The following is a 19,316-nucleotide window of genomic DNA, read 5'->3' as shown; positions in this document are numbered from 1 at the left end:
ACTTAAACTCCAACAAGCCCCAATAAGCACTTAAGAAAAATTGAATGGGGAAGCGGTTTGTGTGTGTGTGGGCAGCAGCAATTTGTACACCCACAGCTCAAAAGAGGTCAGGAGTTGATGGCCCAGTGATTCATTTCCCCAGTTTAACAAGTGATGTAAATCTGTGTGACCCACTTAGGGATCTGCTGCATAAATCTCTTCAAACATTCCCAAACCATTTCAGAAGAGTGTTAAGTCAGGGGTACAGCTTTTGTTAACGAAGGGCCCTCATCTGAGGCTCCTGGAAAAGCACAGCCAGAAGCTACAAAGCCCCTTAAAAAGTCATTAATTGGGACTTGATGAAGATGGGAGGTTGTGCTGAAAGCTGTCAAGTTGACTGAGATTTTAATACAATTTAATGCCTTTTAAATGAAATCAGTTTTCAGGTTCATTTTGTTCCCAAACCAAAGTTAGCAACCTCAAGAGATCAAATGCCTATTGTGGTCTTTATTCCCTGCCAAACCTCCCCTTTGCTTCTTTTATTTATTTATTTTTTTAATCCAAAGGTATATGTTCTCCTGAATGTTAGGTTTACAACTTGGAATTCCACATCCCAGACCCATTGCTGAGAATTTTGGAAATTGAAGTCCATAGGGACCTACAGTACAACCGTTCGTTTAGTGACTATTCAAAGTTACAATGGCACTGAAAAAGTGAGCTTAGAATAACAGAGTTGGAAGGAAGTCTTCTAGTCCAACCCCCTGCTTAGGCAGGAAACCCTACACCACTTCAGACAAATGATTATCTTAAAAACTTCCAGTGTTGGAGCATTTACAACTTCTGGAGGCAAGTTGTTCCACTGCTTAATTGTTCTGTCAGGAAATTTCTCCTTAGTTCTAAGTTGCTTCTCTCCTTGATGAGTTTCCACCCATTGCTTCTTGTCCTGCCCTCAGGTGGTTTGGAGAATAGTTTGACTCCCTCTTCTTTGTGGCAGCCCCTGAGATATTGGAGCACTGCTATCATGTCTCCCCTAGTCCTTCTTTTCATTAAACTAGACATACCCAGTTCCTGCAACCGTTCTTCATCTGTTTTAAGTGACTTATGACTGCTTTTCACATTTACAACTGCTGCAGCATCCCCATAGTTACATGATCAAAATTCAGACACTTGGCAATTCATATGTATTTATGATGGCTGCAGCATCCCAGGGTCATGTGATCACTTTTTGGGACCTGACAAACAAAGTCAGCGGGGAAAACCAAATTCACTTAAGAACTATGTTACTAACTTAACAACTACACTGATTCAACAGCTGATAAGAATGGTCATAAAATAGGGCAAAACTCAACAGTCTTGGCTTAGCAACAGAAATGTTGGGCTCAGTTGTGGTTGTAAGTCAAGGAGTGCCTGAATATCTCAAGGGAACCCAGATTGGGGAAGGTCGATTTATAACTTCATCCTCCTTCAAGCCAAGATGGTGCCATCTATTTTTACAAAATAATGTAAGCTGGTTGGAGTTGCTTCAGTAAGAATTACAAGATGGTATATGTGTGTCTATGTGTATTTTATACTTGCAGAGGGATAATGCCCTGTTGTGCCAAATTCCCATCCTTTACACATCTTAAAAACATGTATTTTATGTGGATTAGTTTTTTTTCTTGGCTTGCCCTCTACGGATTTCAACAACTCAGTGAAAACAGTTCTTTAGGTTAAAAATACTTGAAGGGGGGGAAATGGGTCTTAATAATATGCTTCCTTCAGATCAAAGCCAATCACTGCATCTGCAATGCTGTATAATTGTGGGCTACAATTCACACACTCGTGCTTCCTACCCCTCTTGGAATCTCTGAGGAACATTCCTATTTTGGGAAGTTGAAAAAACATTCTGAAAGTCAGTGCTAACCACTTGCATGCTGTTACCATGAAAACTGTACAATGATATCCATTTCTGTCTGCTCAGGATACATCCCACTGAATTTAGAATATGGCAAAATACTTGTAGAACTGCAGCCTTAATCTGTAGAAAATCTGTGAGGATGCGAGTGTCGGTGAGTGTGTGTCTTTCTCCTTCAAGTCGTGCTAGCTTTGTAAAATACCTTTCATCTCTGTGTTTGTACTCTGGTTGGCCTCCAAAGGGCATTATACTTCAACAATTTTTGAATCAAGGGTACCTAAAATCTGCTAACTTAAAAGAACGTGTAAAATATCCAGGACCCGTTACAGGTAGTCCTTGACTTACAACCATTTGTTTACTCTCCGTTCAAAGTTACAATGGCACTGAGAAAAGTGACTCATGACCATTTTTCACACTTAATGACCGTTGTAGCATCTCCGTGGTCACGGGATCAAAATTTGGGTGACACCGAGAAGTGACGTCTCCCACGCATGCAGCTCCTGTGGCATTCCCTTTGTTTTTTATAGACAATGAAATAGGAGAAATTTGTCACTTCCAGTGTCTGTGTGTTGATGGTGTTTTTACTTCCCCGTCTACATTTTGGAGGCTTCCTGGTGGCCTCATTAGGACTGGTTGACATTTTGAGGTCAGCCAATGGTAAATGCCATACAGTATTATTGCAGTCATAACCGCACTAGTGAGTTGAACTTTCAACTTTAAGAGTCCTCCAAAGAGTCCAGGTCAGTGTTGATTAGGGAATTCTGGGAATTGAAGTCCACACATCTTAATGTTTCAAAGATTGAGCTATATTAGTTTAGACCAGGGGTCTGCAACCTTAAACACTCAAAGAGCCATTTGGACCTGTTTCCCACAGAAAAGAAAACACCGGGAGCCACAAAACCCTTCCCATGCCTGACTATTTCTTGAGCGGCCACAAAACTAGCATATGTAGTTGAATTAAATGTTCTGTTTTCTTCTAAAACTTTTCTTTTTTTGGATTTATCCATGGTTGGCCTACCAGGGGTTGAAAAGCTCAATAAATCGCGTTCCAGCAGATGTCACACATTGGCGGTTGTGACGCATATTTTGAGTGACGGAGCCGCAGCAGAGAGGTGAAAGAACCACATGCGGCTCCAGAGCTGTAGGTTGCTGACCCCTGGTTTAGACTGTTCAAAAAGCATGCTGGACTTTTTCTGGCTGAGCCTAATGGGAGCCTAATGGGAGGTGACTGGGAAGACCTCCTTCTTTCCAGGCAATTAAATATCTTGGGCTCTTGGATCCAAAAGGGGGTTGGGGCACCTTGCTACTCTCAAAATAACGGCTCACTTTGGAAGGCTAAAGACTAAGCCAAAACGGACTTCTGTCCTCTCTTCCATTACTTTTTCTATCACCTATTACCTGATGCTTTTCTGCATCATCCCTACAACCATGACTGCAAAATGGCTACTACTGTTTCATGTTAGAGTGCATTTCCCAAACTTGCCAGCATGCTGGCTGGGGGATTCTGGGAGATGAAGTCTACACATGTTTAAGATGGGCAAATTGGGTATGGATAGATAGATGATAGGGATAAATCAGGGGTATCAAACTCACATCATCATGGCGTGACGTATCAGGACTTTTTTCCCCCTTCGCTAAACAGGGTGTGGGCATGGCCAGCGCATGATGCATCTGACCCACAGGCCAGGAGTTTGACAGCCCTGTGATAGATGAGAGATATAGATGAGAGAGAGAGAGAGAGAGAGAGAGATACACTCTAGATAGATAGATAATTAGATAGATAGATAGATAGATGGATGGATGGATGGATGGATGGATGGATGGATGGGAGATATAGATGAGAGATGAGAGATTAGACAGACAGACAGACAGACAGATAGATAGATATAGATAGATAGATGATAGATAGATAGATAGGAGATATAGATGAGAGAGAGAGAGAGATACACTGTAGATAGATAGATTAGATGATAGATAGATGATAGATAGATGGATGAGAGATAGAGATGAGAGATTAGACAGACAGACAGACAGACAGACAGACAGACAGATAGATAGATAGATAGATGATAGATAGATAGGAGATATAGATGAGAGAGAGAGAGAGAGATACACACTGTAGATAGATTAGATGATAGATAGATAGATAGATAGATAGATAGATAGATAGATAGATAGATAGATAGATGGATGAGAGATAGAGATGAGAGATTAGACAGATAGATAGATAGATAGATAGATAGATAGATAGATAGATAGATAGATAGATGAGAGATAGAGATGAGAGATTAGACAGACAGACAGACAGACAGACAGACAGACAGACAGACAGACAGACAGATAGATAGATAGATAGATAGATGAGAGATAGAGATGAGAGATTAGACAGACAGACAGATAGATAGATAGATAGATAGATAGATAGATAGATAGATAGATAGATAGATAGATAGGAGATATAGATGAGAGAGAGAGATACACTGTAGATAGATAGATTAGATGATAGATAGATGGATGAGAGATAGAGATGAGAGATTAGACTGATAGATAGATAGATAGATAGATAGATAGATAGATAGAGATGAGAGATTAGACAGACAGACAGACAGACAGACAGACAGACAGACAGACAGATAGATAGATAGATAGATAGATAGATAGATAGATAGGAGATAGATAGGAGATAGATGATAGATGATAGACAGCTATATCACCTAGCTGTCTATCTAATCTCTCATCTCTTATCTACAGTATAAGAGATGAGAGATTAGATAGACAGCTAGGTGATATAGACAGAAAAACAGATGTAGATAGACAGATAGACCCTTCCATCTGCTTTACCCAGTTCATGCAAAACCAGAGAACCCTACCCCTGCCCACAGATGTGATTCAACCCCACTCATTCTGCATCGCCCACCCTAGATTCATAGTTCCCTGCTGCCAAGATTGCCAACTTTTGCCTTGCTGATCAAAGCAGGCAGGGAGATTTGAGTCTTTGGATTCTCTACACCTAGCGGACAGCAGACTGGACCTCCATCCTGGGATGTGGGGGGATGGGCAGCCATCTTCGGTAGACCCTCAGGTGGGAATTTTGCTCACAGATTCAAGAAGGCAGAAAGGTAAAATACATGGTGGAGAGAAAGCAAATGCGGTTTAAGCTCTTTCATCTTTCCTAATGGTCTTTATTCTGTTGAATTCCAAGCTGCTTTTCCTTCATTTTCTTCTTTTTTTTACAAAAAATAAATATACCCCCTCTCCGCCTCCCCCCCCTTCTTAAATACATCATATAGTAGTGCATGGTTGAGTGGCGTGATGGCCTAGTGGTGAAGACGCTTGCTTCCCACTCGGAAGGTTGAGAGTTCAATTCTAGGTAGTGACAGATGTTTCTCTCCCGGGACACAAAGAGAAAATATCTGCTGCTGACTCCACATAGGCGTCAGGAAGAGTATCTGGCCAGTAAATGCTCAGCTCCATCCAGTCTCCCTGACTCTACCATGAATTAAGGGATTATAGGGTCGTAAAAAGAAAAAAAAAATAGTGCATGGTTGATCAAATAGTCCAGTGGTTCCTCCTTCATGAGACGAGCATTGGTAGGAAATGGGTGGAGAGATGTTGCCAGCGGGTCTTCGTCCCTCGTCGTGGCAGTCCTTTGCTGTTGAGGGAGAGGAACATGGGTCGCCCTTCGTGGTGCCAATGGAAAGAGGCGTAGGTATTGTAACCATTCTCTTCAATACGTTCCTTGAACTTGCAGTTGGGGCTGTATGCTTTCTACGACAGACCGGTGGAGGCGAGAGAAACAGAGACAGAAAAGGAGAAATTTCATTGAATGGGCTTGTGAAGGAAAGGCGGGACTGAAAATCTGACTTACTAGATTTCTCTTGCCTTTGGGCACAAAGCAGCTTCTGTAGGGATTGCCTCCATTTTATCTCTCCCACAGTTACTTTGTAAAGTAGAACTAACTGAAAGAAAGTTATTTTCTTAGCCTTAGCCTTTCCTTAGTCTCACTTGTCTGTCTATGTCTGTCTGTCCGTCCATCCGTCCATCCATCCATCCATATCCATTCTTTCTATATCTATCTATCTATCTGTCTATCTATCTATCTATCTATCTATCTATCTATCTATCTATCTATCTATCACACTTAGATTTATATACCGCTCCATAGTGCTTTTACAGCCCTCTCTAAGCGGTTCACAGAGTCAGCCTATTGCCCCCAACAATCTGGGTCCTCATTTTACCAACCTCGGAAGGATGGAAGGCTGAGTCAACCTTGAGTCAGTGAGATTTGAACTGCCGAACTGCTAGCAGCTGGCAGTCAGCAGATGTAGCCTGCTACGCTGTATTTTTTTTTTTTTAATTTGATTTATATGCCGCCCTTCTCCGAAGACTCAGGGCGGCTTACAATGTGCTCAGCAATAGCCTTCATCCTTTTGTATATTTATACAAAGTCAGCTTATTGCCCCCACAACTGGGTCCTCAATTTACCTACCTTAGAAAGGATGGAAGGCTGAGTCAACCTTGAGTCTTGGCGAGATTCGAACCCTGCAGTAATTGCAGGCAGCTGGTCTTAATAACCAGCTTAATAACAGGGTGCCTTAAACCCCTGTACTACCAAGGTTCTTCGTAGTATTCTAACCACTATACCACCACGGCTCACTCCTATCTATCTATCTATCTATCTATCTATCTATCTATCTATCTATCTATCATCTCATCTGTCTGTCTATCAAACATCTATCCATCCCTCTATCCTTTAGCAATTGATCAATCAATCTCATATATCTAAATCTCTAGAGTTTTCATTACTCTAGCATGCTGGCTGGGGATTTTTGGGAATTGAAGTTCACACATATTGCACCCAAGTTCAGCCAATTGTTGTTTGTTTGTTTGTTTGCTTGTTTTGCTTAAGAAGAGACTCAACCCAGGTCTTCCCATTCCTAGTTCAGAATTTTCACTATTCCTAGTTTTTGGGCTAAGAAGATCGCTATTTATGATTTTTCCAGCTGGCTTCAAACAAGCAAATGTTCAATGGGGCAAGCTGGATTCACTTAACAATGGTATGATTCACTTAACAAATACAGTGATTCAGTTAACAACCGTGGCAAAAAGTTGGTAAAATCAGACACGACTCACTTAAAAACCACCTTGCTTAACAATGGAAATTCTGGTCCCAATTGTGGTTCTAAGTCAAGGACTACCTGTAATTCCCCTTTTCCCCAAAAGGCATGCAATTCCATTTACCGTTCCATAGATTTTCCCTTTTCTGTTCATCGCCAAGTAGAAGCCACTGTGGATGGATCGAATGGCCACGGTTCCCACCTGTACAGAACGGATCTCCACAATGCCTAGGGGGAAAATAGCAAAGAGAGCATGGCCCATTAACACAAATCAAGGACTTCCCAAAGCTATTGGCAGCAAAGCCTATAGCTAAAACAACCAGCAGCTGCTCCTAATATGAAAATCTCTGTGTGTGTGCGTGTTTGCTTGTGCGCATCCTAGTGTAGGGGTATCAAACTCATGGTGTCATGTGACATATCGTGATTTTTCCCCCCCTTCAATAAACCGGGGTGGGCGTAGCCAATGTGTGACACACCTGGCCCGTGGGCCACGAGTTTGACACCCTTGTCCTAGTGTATTGAAGGGGCTGAAGTTACACCACTCACCTTCCCAATGGAAGGTTCCATTTTTATTTCCATTTTAATTTTAATGTAGCAATTTTACACCTGGAGAATGTGACTAGGGATCAAAGAAATAGAATAGAATAGAATAGAATAGAATAGAATAGAATAGAATAGAATAGAATAGAATAGAATAGAATAGAATAGAATAGAATAGAATAACAGAGTTGGAAGGGACCTTGGAGGTCTTCTAGTCCAACCCCCTGCTTAGGAAACCCTACACCACTTCAGACAAATGGTTATCCAACCTCTTCTTAAAAACTTCCAGTGTTGGAGCATTTACAACATCTGGAGTCAAGTTGTTCCACTAGTTAATTGTCTAACTGTCAGGAAATTCCTTCTTAGTTCTAGGTTGCTTCTCTCCTTGATTCTTGTCCTGCCTTCAGGTGGAGGCTTTGGAGAATAGCTTTGGAGATTAGCTTGACTCCCTCTTCATTGTGGCAGCCCCTGAGATATTGGAACACTGCTATCATGTCTCCCCTAGTCCTTCTTTTCATTAAAAGATCAACTTACAAAAACCAGAAGATGGGGTTTTAGAAATAGACCGTTTTACTCAGGATATGCTCCTTTCTACTTTGAATTATTCACTTTATCCTTGCCTCATCCCCATTGTAGCATATTTTTCAAGGTTTAAATCAGGTCCTTGATTCAAAAGACATTCCAACAGAAGAGAATATATATAGCGCAAGGTTGAAATGTGGAGTCCTTGGTGCTCTCTGAGCTTGATTGTTTGCTTGCAGATGTTTCATTACTCAATTATGTAACATCAATGTCAGGGAGTGTAGGGTTTGCACTGACAATGTTATTGTCAGCACTTCAACCTGCATTTACTCTAGTGCTGACATAAGAAGGAGAAGATGGAGCAGCTGGCAAGAGAACGCTTGACTTTTCACCTACTTATTTTCCCTGAAGATAATACCCCTAGGAGATGAGATGGGAGGGGGGACATTCCTGGAGCTGAAGTAGTAGATATGGGGAGAGTGATTTGGAAGATGGCCAATGAGACAGAGAATTGGGGAACGGAAAGGGAAGGTTTGGGGTCAGGAAGTCAGTGTTGGCTATGACATAACTGGGGACAGATTGTCGTGCTTAATAAATGAAAGATTTCATCAAAGATTATCTGTTTGGAAATGCAATTTATTTGAGACGACATCGAAACCTAACAGTTATCTAGTAGGATAATGAAAAGTTTGCAAGCAAGCGACCAAACTCAGAGAGCACCAACTACTCCAAAGTCATGACATGCTTGTAGGGTACACTTAAAATCTGTGAACAAGACCTCTGAGGCGCAAGTCAATGTGTCAATAGCAGAAGCTCAAAAACATGTACATTTCTTCTTACTTGTGTAAACTTCTTTTTCCTCTCTTGGTTACGGTTAACTAAAAGATGTAACTTTAACACAACCTGCTCCCCCCTCTTTTCCTTCTTGGGCCATTCCCTGTCTGGAGAAGCTTGCTTGATAAAGGACTGACTGATTGCAGGACCAGACCACAGTCTAGTTTCAGTAGATTGCATGAAAAGCTCATAGTGCTTATTTCATTATGTGAACTCGATCAATGGTAGTTTTTTCAATCATGGTCAAGCAAATCACAGTGCACAAAGTAGGTGACGAGGCTCGTTTAGCCGAGGATTTTCTGATAGAAACTTTTCCTTTAGGCTGTAGATCCCAAAGGTGCTTTTTCAAGAAGCAACTGGACTTCCTTGTTTTTCTTGGAAGCCATTTTGCTTCTCATCCAAAAAGCTTCTTCAGAGCTTCTTGGATGAGAAGAGAAACGTCTTCAAACTGGCAGGTTTCACTAATGATGAAATACTGTAGGAGAAAATATATTTTGCTAACCAGCGATTCATAAGTTGTTGTTTTCTTTGTCTGAGAGGATAACTGACTTCTTTTTTTCCCATGGAGCCTTCCTCCAGAGAAGTGAGTAAAGCAAGTACAAAAAATAAATTTCAATTAAAATTAGATTCTTTTTCTATGTAATGCTACTATCACTGGGGGAAAAAAACTATTAAGAAACCAGTGAAGGATTATCTCATTTTATACCTTAAAAGATCTCTGCTGCTGATTTTAAGCAGAGTTTTAGATTTCACAGCAAAGAAAACTTCAGAAGAATGATCTTAATCTGAGGAAAGCGTTTTGAAAAGAAGTTTCAGTTAAATTAGACGGACACCAAAAAAAATTAATTCAATCCATTTGGATCTGAACAGAGACCACGATTTCTTGCCTGCCTCGGGAATTAATGTCTGTAAAGAACTTCATTCCACTTAAAACTTGAGAATCAGAATTGAAATGAAGGCGCTCACATTGTTTTTAAAATGTCATTGCTATGTCACACTTATCTATTTTTAATTTAAAAGATTTGTTTAGCTGCCTATCTTTAAACAACTCTGGGCAGTTTATAGCAATAAAATTATAAAAACCATTAAAAAGAACCCCAGAACCTTGATCCATCTCCTAGGGTGCCTCAACAACTCTGTGCAGGCTCTACTGTTGTCCCCAAAACCTGAGTAAAGAGTCAGGTTTTCATGGCCTCCAAAGAAAGGTTGAGAAGATTGGGACCTGCTGAATCACTGGGAGAAGTTTATTCCATAAGGTAGGGCCAGCCACGGAAAAGACATGCTCCCTAGGTCCCACTAGATGGCAATGTTTCAGGGAAGGAACTTAAGAGTATGCCCATCTCATCCGATCTAGTGGGATGGGATGGTACCAGTGGTGGGTTCCTCCCAGTTCGGTCCGGTTCGGCAGAGCCGGTAGCGGTGACGATATGATGTCACTCGACCGGTTCTCCCCCCCCCCACCCACGTTATTCTTACCTTTTATTTGGTCCTACCCCCAATCTATTGCTGCCTCCTGAGTCCCAGCTGATGACTAGAGGGGGAAAAAACTGTTTAAACTCTTGCCGCGGGGCTTCAAAGGGCCATCCTACAGCTGATCAGTGTTAAAAGCAAACAAATGAGTCGGGTCGTAAGTGCGGTAAGTGCGAGGACTGGTCGTAAGTGCGAGGACCTTCCAGAAATGACTCTGACCAGCTAGCCACGCCCACCTAGTCACATGACCTCCAAGCCACACCCACAAAATAAGCCACGCCCACAGAACCGGTAGTAAAAAAATTTAGAACCCACCCCTGGATGGTACCCTCAGGGAGAGGTGCTCCTGCAAATAACCTGGCCCTGTGCCACACGGGGCTTTAAAGGTGATGGCTAGCACCTTGAATTGCACCTAGAAAGCAACTAGGAGACTGTACAGCTTGCACAACATGGTGAACATAGAGGTGCACGCACCACTGTGTTCTGGATCAGTTGTAACTTCACATGGCAATAATCCAGATGGGGGAAAAAAAGCAAGGCATGAGTGACCAGGAACAAGGCATCAGTCTTTGACAGTCCTTCGCTTGCGCAAATATATTAAACAAGAGTATTCAAGATGCCACAGAATACATAACTGCGACATGCCCAGAGATGTTGAGAGCTGAGGTGGGGGGAGACTTTTTTGGATAGCAATGCGTCCTTGTGGATCCATCAAGACAGGGAGAGAATACTTCTCCGTACCGTACTCCTACGAGGCTATTTGCCAGATAGGTGCAATTATGTCAGCTTCTTCCTGTTTTGCCCAATAGTTTACACCTGAAACAGGAGGATAACACCAATAACTGGTGCAATATAATAAATTTTTTTTTTTTTAATTTGATTTATATGCCGCCCTTCTCCGGAGATTCAGGGCGGCTTACAATGCGTTAAGCAATAGCCTTCATTCTTTTGTATGTTTTATACAAAGTCAGCTTATTGCCCCCACAACTGGGTCCTCATTTCACCTACCTTAGAAAGGATGGAAGGCTGAGTCAACCTTGAGCCTTGGAGAGATTCGAACCAGCAGAAATTGCAGGCAGCTGTGTTAATTACAGGGTGCACTAAACCCCTGTACTATCAAGGCTCCTTAATAACTTTATTGTCATTGAATGTGTATACACAGTATACCAGGGGTGGGTTCTAATTTTTTTTACTACCGGTTCTGTGGGTGTGGCTTATTTTGTGGGTGTGGCTTGGAGGTCATGTGACTAGGTGGGCGTGGCTAGCTGGTCAGAGTCATTTCTGGAAGGTCCTCGCACTTACGACCAGTCCTCGCACTTACGACCCGACTCATTTGTTTGCTTTTAACACTGATCAGCTGTAGGACGGCCCTTTGAATCCCCACGGCAAGAGTTTAAACAGTTTTTTTCCCTCTAGTCATCAGCTGGGACTCAGGAGGCAGCAATAGATTGGGGGTAGGACCAAATAAAAGGTAAGAATAACGTGGGGGGGGGGGAGAACCGGTTCGGTGACGTCATGTCGTCACCGCTACCGGCTCGACCGAACCGGGAGGAACCCACCACTGCAGTATACCATACAACAAAATTCACTTAACACCCAAAGACCAGGTCCAACACACACAACAATCCCCAAACACAGTCCCACCCACCACAATTCCCCACCCCTAAACCACCCAGACATCCACACAACAGACCAAGTAATGCTGTCCCAACTGCTCACTGATGGTGGCCCTTTAGTTCATTGTTGAGTGCAATTATAGCTCTGGGATAAAAACTGTTCAGAATACAATTGTGATTGTATGGAGAGTAGGGGAGGAGGAGATCTTGCTTGATGGATGGTGTTACACTCCAGTCTGCAAGAACCCCAAATCCAAAGCAGTGTTGAAAGAATACCTGGTTAGATTCTTGCTGCAAGAGGTTTACAATCCACCGATAGCTAATTTCATGCTGGAATGTATGCCACCTTCCGTGTGTATTTACAACCGGTAGGACAGCTGACTGAAAAGCATCCTTAGGAGATAAAGCATGCTCTTCTGCCCAAAGAGGGAAGCACAGTCCAAGTTTGTCACTGCCCAAAGGAGGCCAAGAATAATGTAGGCTGGCTGGGATGTCATTTGTGCATAGAGAGAGAATGGACCCTGAACTGTGCAGCTAAAGGAAAAGATGAGTTTAGAAGTGGGATGAGGAGCTAGACTGAACCAGGAATTTATTCAGTCTAGAAATAGACCCTGTTATGAACACAGATAAGCCTCAATTTACAACCGGTTACTTAGCAACCGTTCGAAGTTATGAAAAACCTCACCAGGGCTACTTACAAATTGGATTAGAAGTTCTGATGGCTACCCCTCCACAGTCACATGATCACATTTTGGGCATTCAGCAACCGGCGGAAATTTACATATGTTTGCAGTGTCCAGAGGTCATGTGACCGCAGTGTATTGTTTTGTTTTGTTTTGGCCAGAAACTGGCATTTACTTCTGGTTTCTTGCAAAAACGCCCATTGCAGAAAAATGGATTCACTTAATGACTGAAGCATTCCCTTTATGATGGTGGCATTCACTTCACCACCATCACCAGCACAAAGGTTGTAAAACTGGACACTGTCACATGGTGACCCACTTAACAACCAGCACATAATTTCAGGCTCAGTTATGGTGTAAGATGAGAACCACCTATAGAATCACAAAAGACGTAGAACTGTGGCGCTGTAAGGATCATCTAGTCCAGTGTTTCTCAACCTTGGAAGCTTGAAGATGGATGGACTTCAACTCCCAGAATCCCCCAGCCAGCAGCACTGGCTGGGGGATTCTGGGAGTTGAAGTCCACCCATCTTCAAGCTACCAAGGTTGAGAAACACTGATCTAGTCCAACCCTCTGCAGTGTACAAGAAAATCAGTTAGAATAATAAGAGCCGTAGTTTCTGTTTTAATTTTACAATATGAAAAACTGTGACAGTGACAAGGACAATTGAGGTCATGCAGACAGATTTATTCACTGATGAGTAATCCCTCACAATTTGTCTCCAAAAATCTGACAGACTTTCCAGGTTTCGTTTATTTCACAACTTCCTGAACTACTGAAATTGTACCAAGCTTGTTGGCAAACATTTTTTTGACGGAATCTGCCAATGACATCATCTTAAGAAGTTTACTCCAAATACCTGTCTAATGCTCAAGGAGGACTAGAAGATTTTCTATCTGAGTAACAAAGATAGAGGTTCTTGATAAGTACCCAGTCACTTCCCAGCATCAAATATCTTTGGCCGGGGAGAGGGGGGGCAGTGAGTGATGGAAGCTGTAGTTCAACACACCTGTTGGAAGTTTGTAGAGATTCTCAGTCATCCAGGTCATAATTGTCCTACAGGTGCTTTTTCAGGAGGCAACTGGATTTTCTTATTTTTCTTTGAAGATGTTACACTTCTCATCCAAGAAGCTTCTTCAACTCTGACAGGATAATGGAGAACGGAAGAATTTATATTCCTTGCAGATAGCTGGTCATTTGCATCCTTTTAGAGGATCGTTGAATCACTTGGATATCTGGTTCCATTCCAGAGAAAAAAATTGCAGACTATAGGAACCAGGCACACTACTCAGGTGACCCTGAGGACACAGATAAACTTCCAAGTGCTTCAACGACCCGCTGCCCACAAGGATATATAAATCCTTCCATTCCTCACTATCCTTTCAGAGCTGAAGAAGCTTCTTGGATGAGAAGCAAAATGTTTTCAAAGAAAAAAACAAGTAAGTCCAGTTGCCTCCCGAAAAAAGCACCTTTGGGACAATACACCTGTTGGGTACCAGTTTGGGGAAAGATGAGTGCGACTTACTGTTCAGGCTCTCTTTCCGACGTGACCCTTCGACTTTCCCATCACCGCCAATGCGTAGGAAGAAATGATTGGAGGAATAGAGACGCCGCCAGCGTACATCACCTTCCAGGTGGTGGTAGCTCCGTGCGTGCCGGTGAACCTCGGGCCAGGGACACGTGATGTCTACCTGCCGAACGGAGTCTCTGGGTTCCCTGGCTGATGTGACCCACAGGAAGGTCATCAAGGAGAATCCCAAAGTCCAGCTGGTTAGTGGGTTCCACCAACCCATGGCCCTCTAGGCCGCCTGCCAGGAGAATCGGTTCAGCTTCCAGAGGGGCGAAGACAACCATGTGGCTTCACGGTGTCAGCTGGAGGGGAGCTTAGAATAAATCCACAGGTCTCAGGGCCGTCACCCCAAGGAGCCTCTTCCAGGTGGGGCCATGGTAGAAAAGTCTTTTAACAAAATAGGCAGGAGACTGGATGGGATGGCTTGTCAGTCATCTGGTCAAAGTTCTCAGCAGGTGCAAACAAGAAGAGCATCAAATATTCAGGGAGTTGTGCAGTCACCTCCGATACTCAAGTTGTGATTTTAGCCCGGCTTTTCAGCCAAGATCAGTCTAAGGGCTCCAGGAAAGGGCTAAGAGGATCCTGACAGCTGAACCAGCTGTACCGCAGAGAGAGGCGTGGAGGTGCTACCTAATGCTAGCCGGTTTTAATACTGACACAAGAAGAAAAATGCATACCTATGTTTGTTTCCTCCTGCTCCCCAGAAAGGGGGAGTGACTGAATCTGCCTCCAACCAATAGCTAAATCCCAAAGGCGGAGCCAAGCATGAGTCTCTTCCATTCATAGGTCTCTTTCGGAATCATAGCTTATAGGCAAGAATGGATGTGAATGGAACAGATGCAATTACTGTAGAACAGAGTATCTCAACCTTGCCAATGTTAACACGGATGGACTTCAACTCCCAGAATTCCCTGGCCAACATGTGTTGAGAAACACTGCTGTAGAATTTCAGCTAAGTGAAATTCTGAAATTCTAACTCCGTCAAAGTCTGTCCCTCTGTTTTCTGATGGAGGGATTCCCTAAAAAAAAACAGGCTAAGGAATTCTTGCAAGAGAATTGGTTTAAAAATACCAAGAACAGATTATGGATGATCTGAATGTCCGAAGAGCCTCCTGGAACTGACCATAATGGTTTTCTTTGGACCAACATTTTCTTTTCAAATAAGAGTTAGTGACCATCATTAAAAAAAGGTCCGTCACATGAGTGATGACTCACAGCTTATGACCACGATGGGCAGGCTCCATTACGATTGTAAATTGAGGACTACCCATAATTACGAACTATGGCTTAATGTGTTGTGTCATCTTAGGCAATTGTGGATTATTCAATAATAATAATAACCAAAGCCTGACTTAATGCAATGAGTGAATTAGGTCTCACATGCAAATGAGCTCAATCAATTTTTTCACTCAGCCTAACCTTCCTCACAGGATTGTTGTAGAGATATTTATACTGCTTTAAGTGCCTGGGGGGAAGGAGGGGGGGGGAAGGACATCAAGGCATCCATTAATAAACGGCTTAATTATTTTGTTATCTGCATAGGGGTGGTTAGCTTGACAAATTCTGCATTTAGAGCCAGGTGCTCTCTTTTATTTCAGGCTGTGACTAAGACAAAATAAGAGAAACTAACAAGACTTCGGCAGTTTTGCTAGCATCTCTACCTTTTAAGTTGGAGTTGAGATGGAATCATTTAGGACAACTTTACAACGTGGTCCTGGATCGCAGCCCTCAGCTTCACACTTTAAAGCACTGCCGTGACCCAAATCCCCAATTTCTCTCTCCTGAACCACTTTAAAAGGAGAGGGAAACAAACAAACAAACAAAAAAAAGGCAGAGGAACCCCGATATTTATGGAATGTGACCGATCCAGTCTGCTGCATTGTTTTAAGGTCACACTGACCCTGTTTGCTCCTAGAAGAGTTGAGAGCACCACCCGGGAAAAATATCTCCCGTGCTGTGCTTGCAATCATTTCTGGGAGGAGAAGAAACAGGCTACAGGGCTTTGACGCAACCTGGATTGGTTTTGAAGCTGGAGTTAGCCTCCAGCATCAGCCTGGCAGAGGAATTTTTTAAAGAGAAGCCTAAATGGAATTTACACTGTCTCGAGAAACAACAGCCAAATGTTGAAAATGGCAATTTTGTACTTATGGTACGGACGGATCCTCCGCGTATAGTATGTAAGTCAACGTCTCTCAAACTTGGCAATTTTAAGATGTGCGGACTTCAACTCTCAAAATTCCCTGGCCAGGGAATTCCGGGGATTGGAATCTGCACTTCTTAAACTTATATCTTAAACAGACACAATACATCCAATCTTAAGATCTTCTAAGCGGGGAATAAGAATTGGATATGAATGACCAGCTTTTGAAGACGGTAAAGAAAGGTGTTAGCCATGTTTTCAGTCCATCAATCAAACTGGTTCGGCAAATAAACTAAAACTTGACCCACTTTCAGAGTTTCGAAAGGGAAAAATATATTTGTTTTTTTTTCTTCTTTGATATTTCAGTGCTCGCAAACAACCTATCACAGAAGAGAAACTGGGCATGAATTTTAGGAGAAGCAGAAACTCTTTTTAACTTCCTGCTACTTTTAATCCATGCCAACGTCTCTTGGATTTACTGATATAAACACTTTGAACACTTCGTTGACTCTATAGTGCTTGTCATTCTCCTGGGGATGTGTGAATTGCCCCCACCCCCCCAGCTATAGAAATACATACAACTTTTTACCCTGAGGGTTTAGAATCAAAGCAAAAAAATTCTTGACGTAGTTTTGGGAATCGACTCCTAGATTGCAGAATGATGGAGCTTAATTCAGAATTATCTACATTCCAACAGGTCTACAACATTACTTTAAAATTACAAACAATTTGGCAACAATTCTGAGCGGTGATTTCATATTCTATTTTGGGCTTCCTTGTTGCATTTCATCTGTCTAGAACTGTGTCACCACAGCCTCACTCCTGCTTAACTCGTTGGCATCCCACAAGTGTTGCAAAACTGGAGGCTGTTTTTCACCAGAGATATTTTTCTGGAGTTTTTATTTTCCATCTAGTTCCACCCCACCAACCCCCAGCTTCAAACTAAAACATATTCTAAGCTAAGGAGGCAGAGAGGTAATGTTTCCCTAGCTCTGCATCTTTTTTAAGGTGTGTGGACTTCAACTCCCAGAAAACTTGGGATACTGACTAGGAGATTCTGGTAATTTTCATGCTGGCTGGGGAATTCTGGGACTTGAAGTTCATACAATTTAAAGTTGTAGTGGTTGAAAAACACTGCTACAGACATTAAATATCAGAGGCATTTTCTTTGGGGGTCCCCCAGCCTCATTACCTGTTTTTTTGAACAAAACTTAAGGTAGGCCTCAATTTACGACCACAATTGAGCCCAAATTTCCATCACTAAGCAAGATAGTTAAATGAGTTTTGCCCAGTGGTGAAATCCAAATTTTTTTACTACCGGTTCTGTGGGTGTGGCTTGGGGGGCATGATGTCACTTGGTGGGCGTGGCTTGGGCATGGCAGGGGAAGGATACTGCAAAATTTCCATTCCTACCCCACTCCAGGGGAAGGATACTGTAAAATCCCCATTCCCACCTCACTCCAGGTGAAGGATACTGCAAAATCCCCATTCCCACCCCACTCCCAGGGAAGGATACTGCAAAATCCCCATTCCCATTCCACTCCAGGGGAAGGATACTGCAAAATCCCCATTCCCTCCCCACTCTGGGGCCATCCAGAGGTGGTATTTGCCGGTTCTCCAAACTGCTCAAAATTTCCGCTACTGGTTCTCCAGAACCTGCTGGATTTCACCCCTGGTTTTGCCCCATATTACAACCTTTCTTGCCAGAATAATTACGGTTTTCCCCAAAATAAGCCCTAGCATGTTTTACACATGCATCTAAAATAAGCCCTACCCCCAAAAATAAGCCCTACTTAAGAGCCTGTGTAGCCGTCCAACAACCCATTCTGTCTGGTTGCTCGTGGTGTCATGGCCATGAGGCCGGGTGTGTGTGTAGAGCTGCCCCACATGGGCTTACCTCAGGGCCCCTGCAGCCAGGCCATCCATGCCCTGACACCTGCCTCACGACGGCAGCACCAGCAGCAGGAGCCCGCGTGGCCACTGTCCCACTTCTGCTTGCTCGCAGGCACAACAGAGCAAGAGGCTGAGTGGTGTGCTGGTACCACAGCCGCGAGTGAGCCAGGTATCGGGGCGTGGATGGCCTGGCTGTGGGGGGGCCCTGAGGTAAGCCGGTGTGGGGCACATGGGGCAGCTCCACCCCCCTGCCTCATGGCGGCAGCACTGGCACAATGTGAGGCCTCCTGCCCCGCCATGAGTAAGCAGAAGTGGGCCTGCCGAACATGGAGGGGGGGAAATAAGACACCCCAAAAAATAAGACCTGGTCTTATTTTCAGGAAAACACGGATAGGTAAATCCCTGCCGTTGTTAAGTTAACAACATGGTTGTTAACTAAATCTGGCTTCCCCGTTGATTTTGCTTGTCAGAAGGTCAGAAAAGGTGAGTACGTGACCCCAGGACACTGCAGCCATCATAAATATGAGGACCCAAATTGTGGGGGCAATAAGCTGACTTTGTATAAAAAATATACAAAAGTATGAAGGCTATTGCTTAACGCATTGTAAGCCGCCCTGAGTCTCCGGAGAAGGGCGGCATATAAATCAAATTAAAAATAATAAAAAATAAAAAATAAATATGAACCAGTTGCCAAGCATCCAAATTTTGATGACATGACCATGGGGATGCTGTAATGGTTATAAATGGGAAAAACAGTCATAAGCCACTTTTTTCAGTGCCATTGTAACTTTGAACAATCACTAAAAGAGTGGTGGTGAAACGAGGACTACCTGTATTTACTGAGTATACAAATGGGCTCAGTTAGTATAATATGCTAAGTCCTCCCCCCCCCCAAAGAAATCTCCCACCTCTAATCAAACTTGGTACATTGATGCAACATGAATGCAACAGGTCTTTTAGCACCTTGTTTAAATCAGATCCACATTTTAGACCTTTGAAAAAGACTATTTTATTATTATTTTTTTTAAACGGGAGAAGGAGGAGGAAGAGGAGGAAA

The 19,316-nt window shown here is 43.0% G+C and overlaps 1 protein-coding gene across 1 annotated transcript; it reads right to left on the bottom strand.

Annotated features, from left to right (window-relative positions):
- Positions 1 to 5,034: 5,034 nt before the first annotated feature.
- FGF22 (fibroblast growth factor 22) lies at positions 5,035 to 16,129 on the bottom strand. The gene is made up of 3 exons (XM_034437767.3): positions 14,182 to 16,129; positions 7,115 to 7,218; positions 5,035 to 5,641 (listed from the first exon to the last, which is right to left on the bottom strand). The coding sequence occupies exons 1-3, from the start codon at positions 14,447 to 14,449 to the stop codon at positions 5,447 to 5,449; spliced, it is 567 nt and encodes a 188-aa protein (XP_034293658.1). The 5' UTR covers positions 14,450 to 16,129; the 3' UTR covers positions 5,035 to 5,446.
- Positions 16,130 to 19,316: the final 3,187 nt, after the last annotated feature.

This window comes from Pantherophis guttatus, chromosome 1, assembly GCF_059756535.1.
Source record: "Pantherophis guttatus breed Tessera chromosome 1, ASM5975653v1, whole genome shotgun sequence".
NCBI lineage: Eukaryota > Metazoa > Chordata > Lepidosauria > Squamata > Colubridae > Pantherophis > Pantherophis guttatus.
The sequence above is the reverse complement of the archived record's forward strand: the minus strand, read 5'-3'. Positions and strand labels throughout refer to the sequence as shown.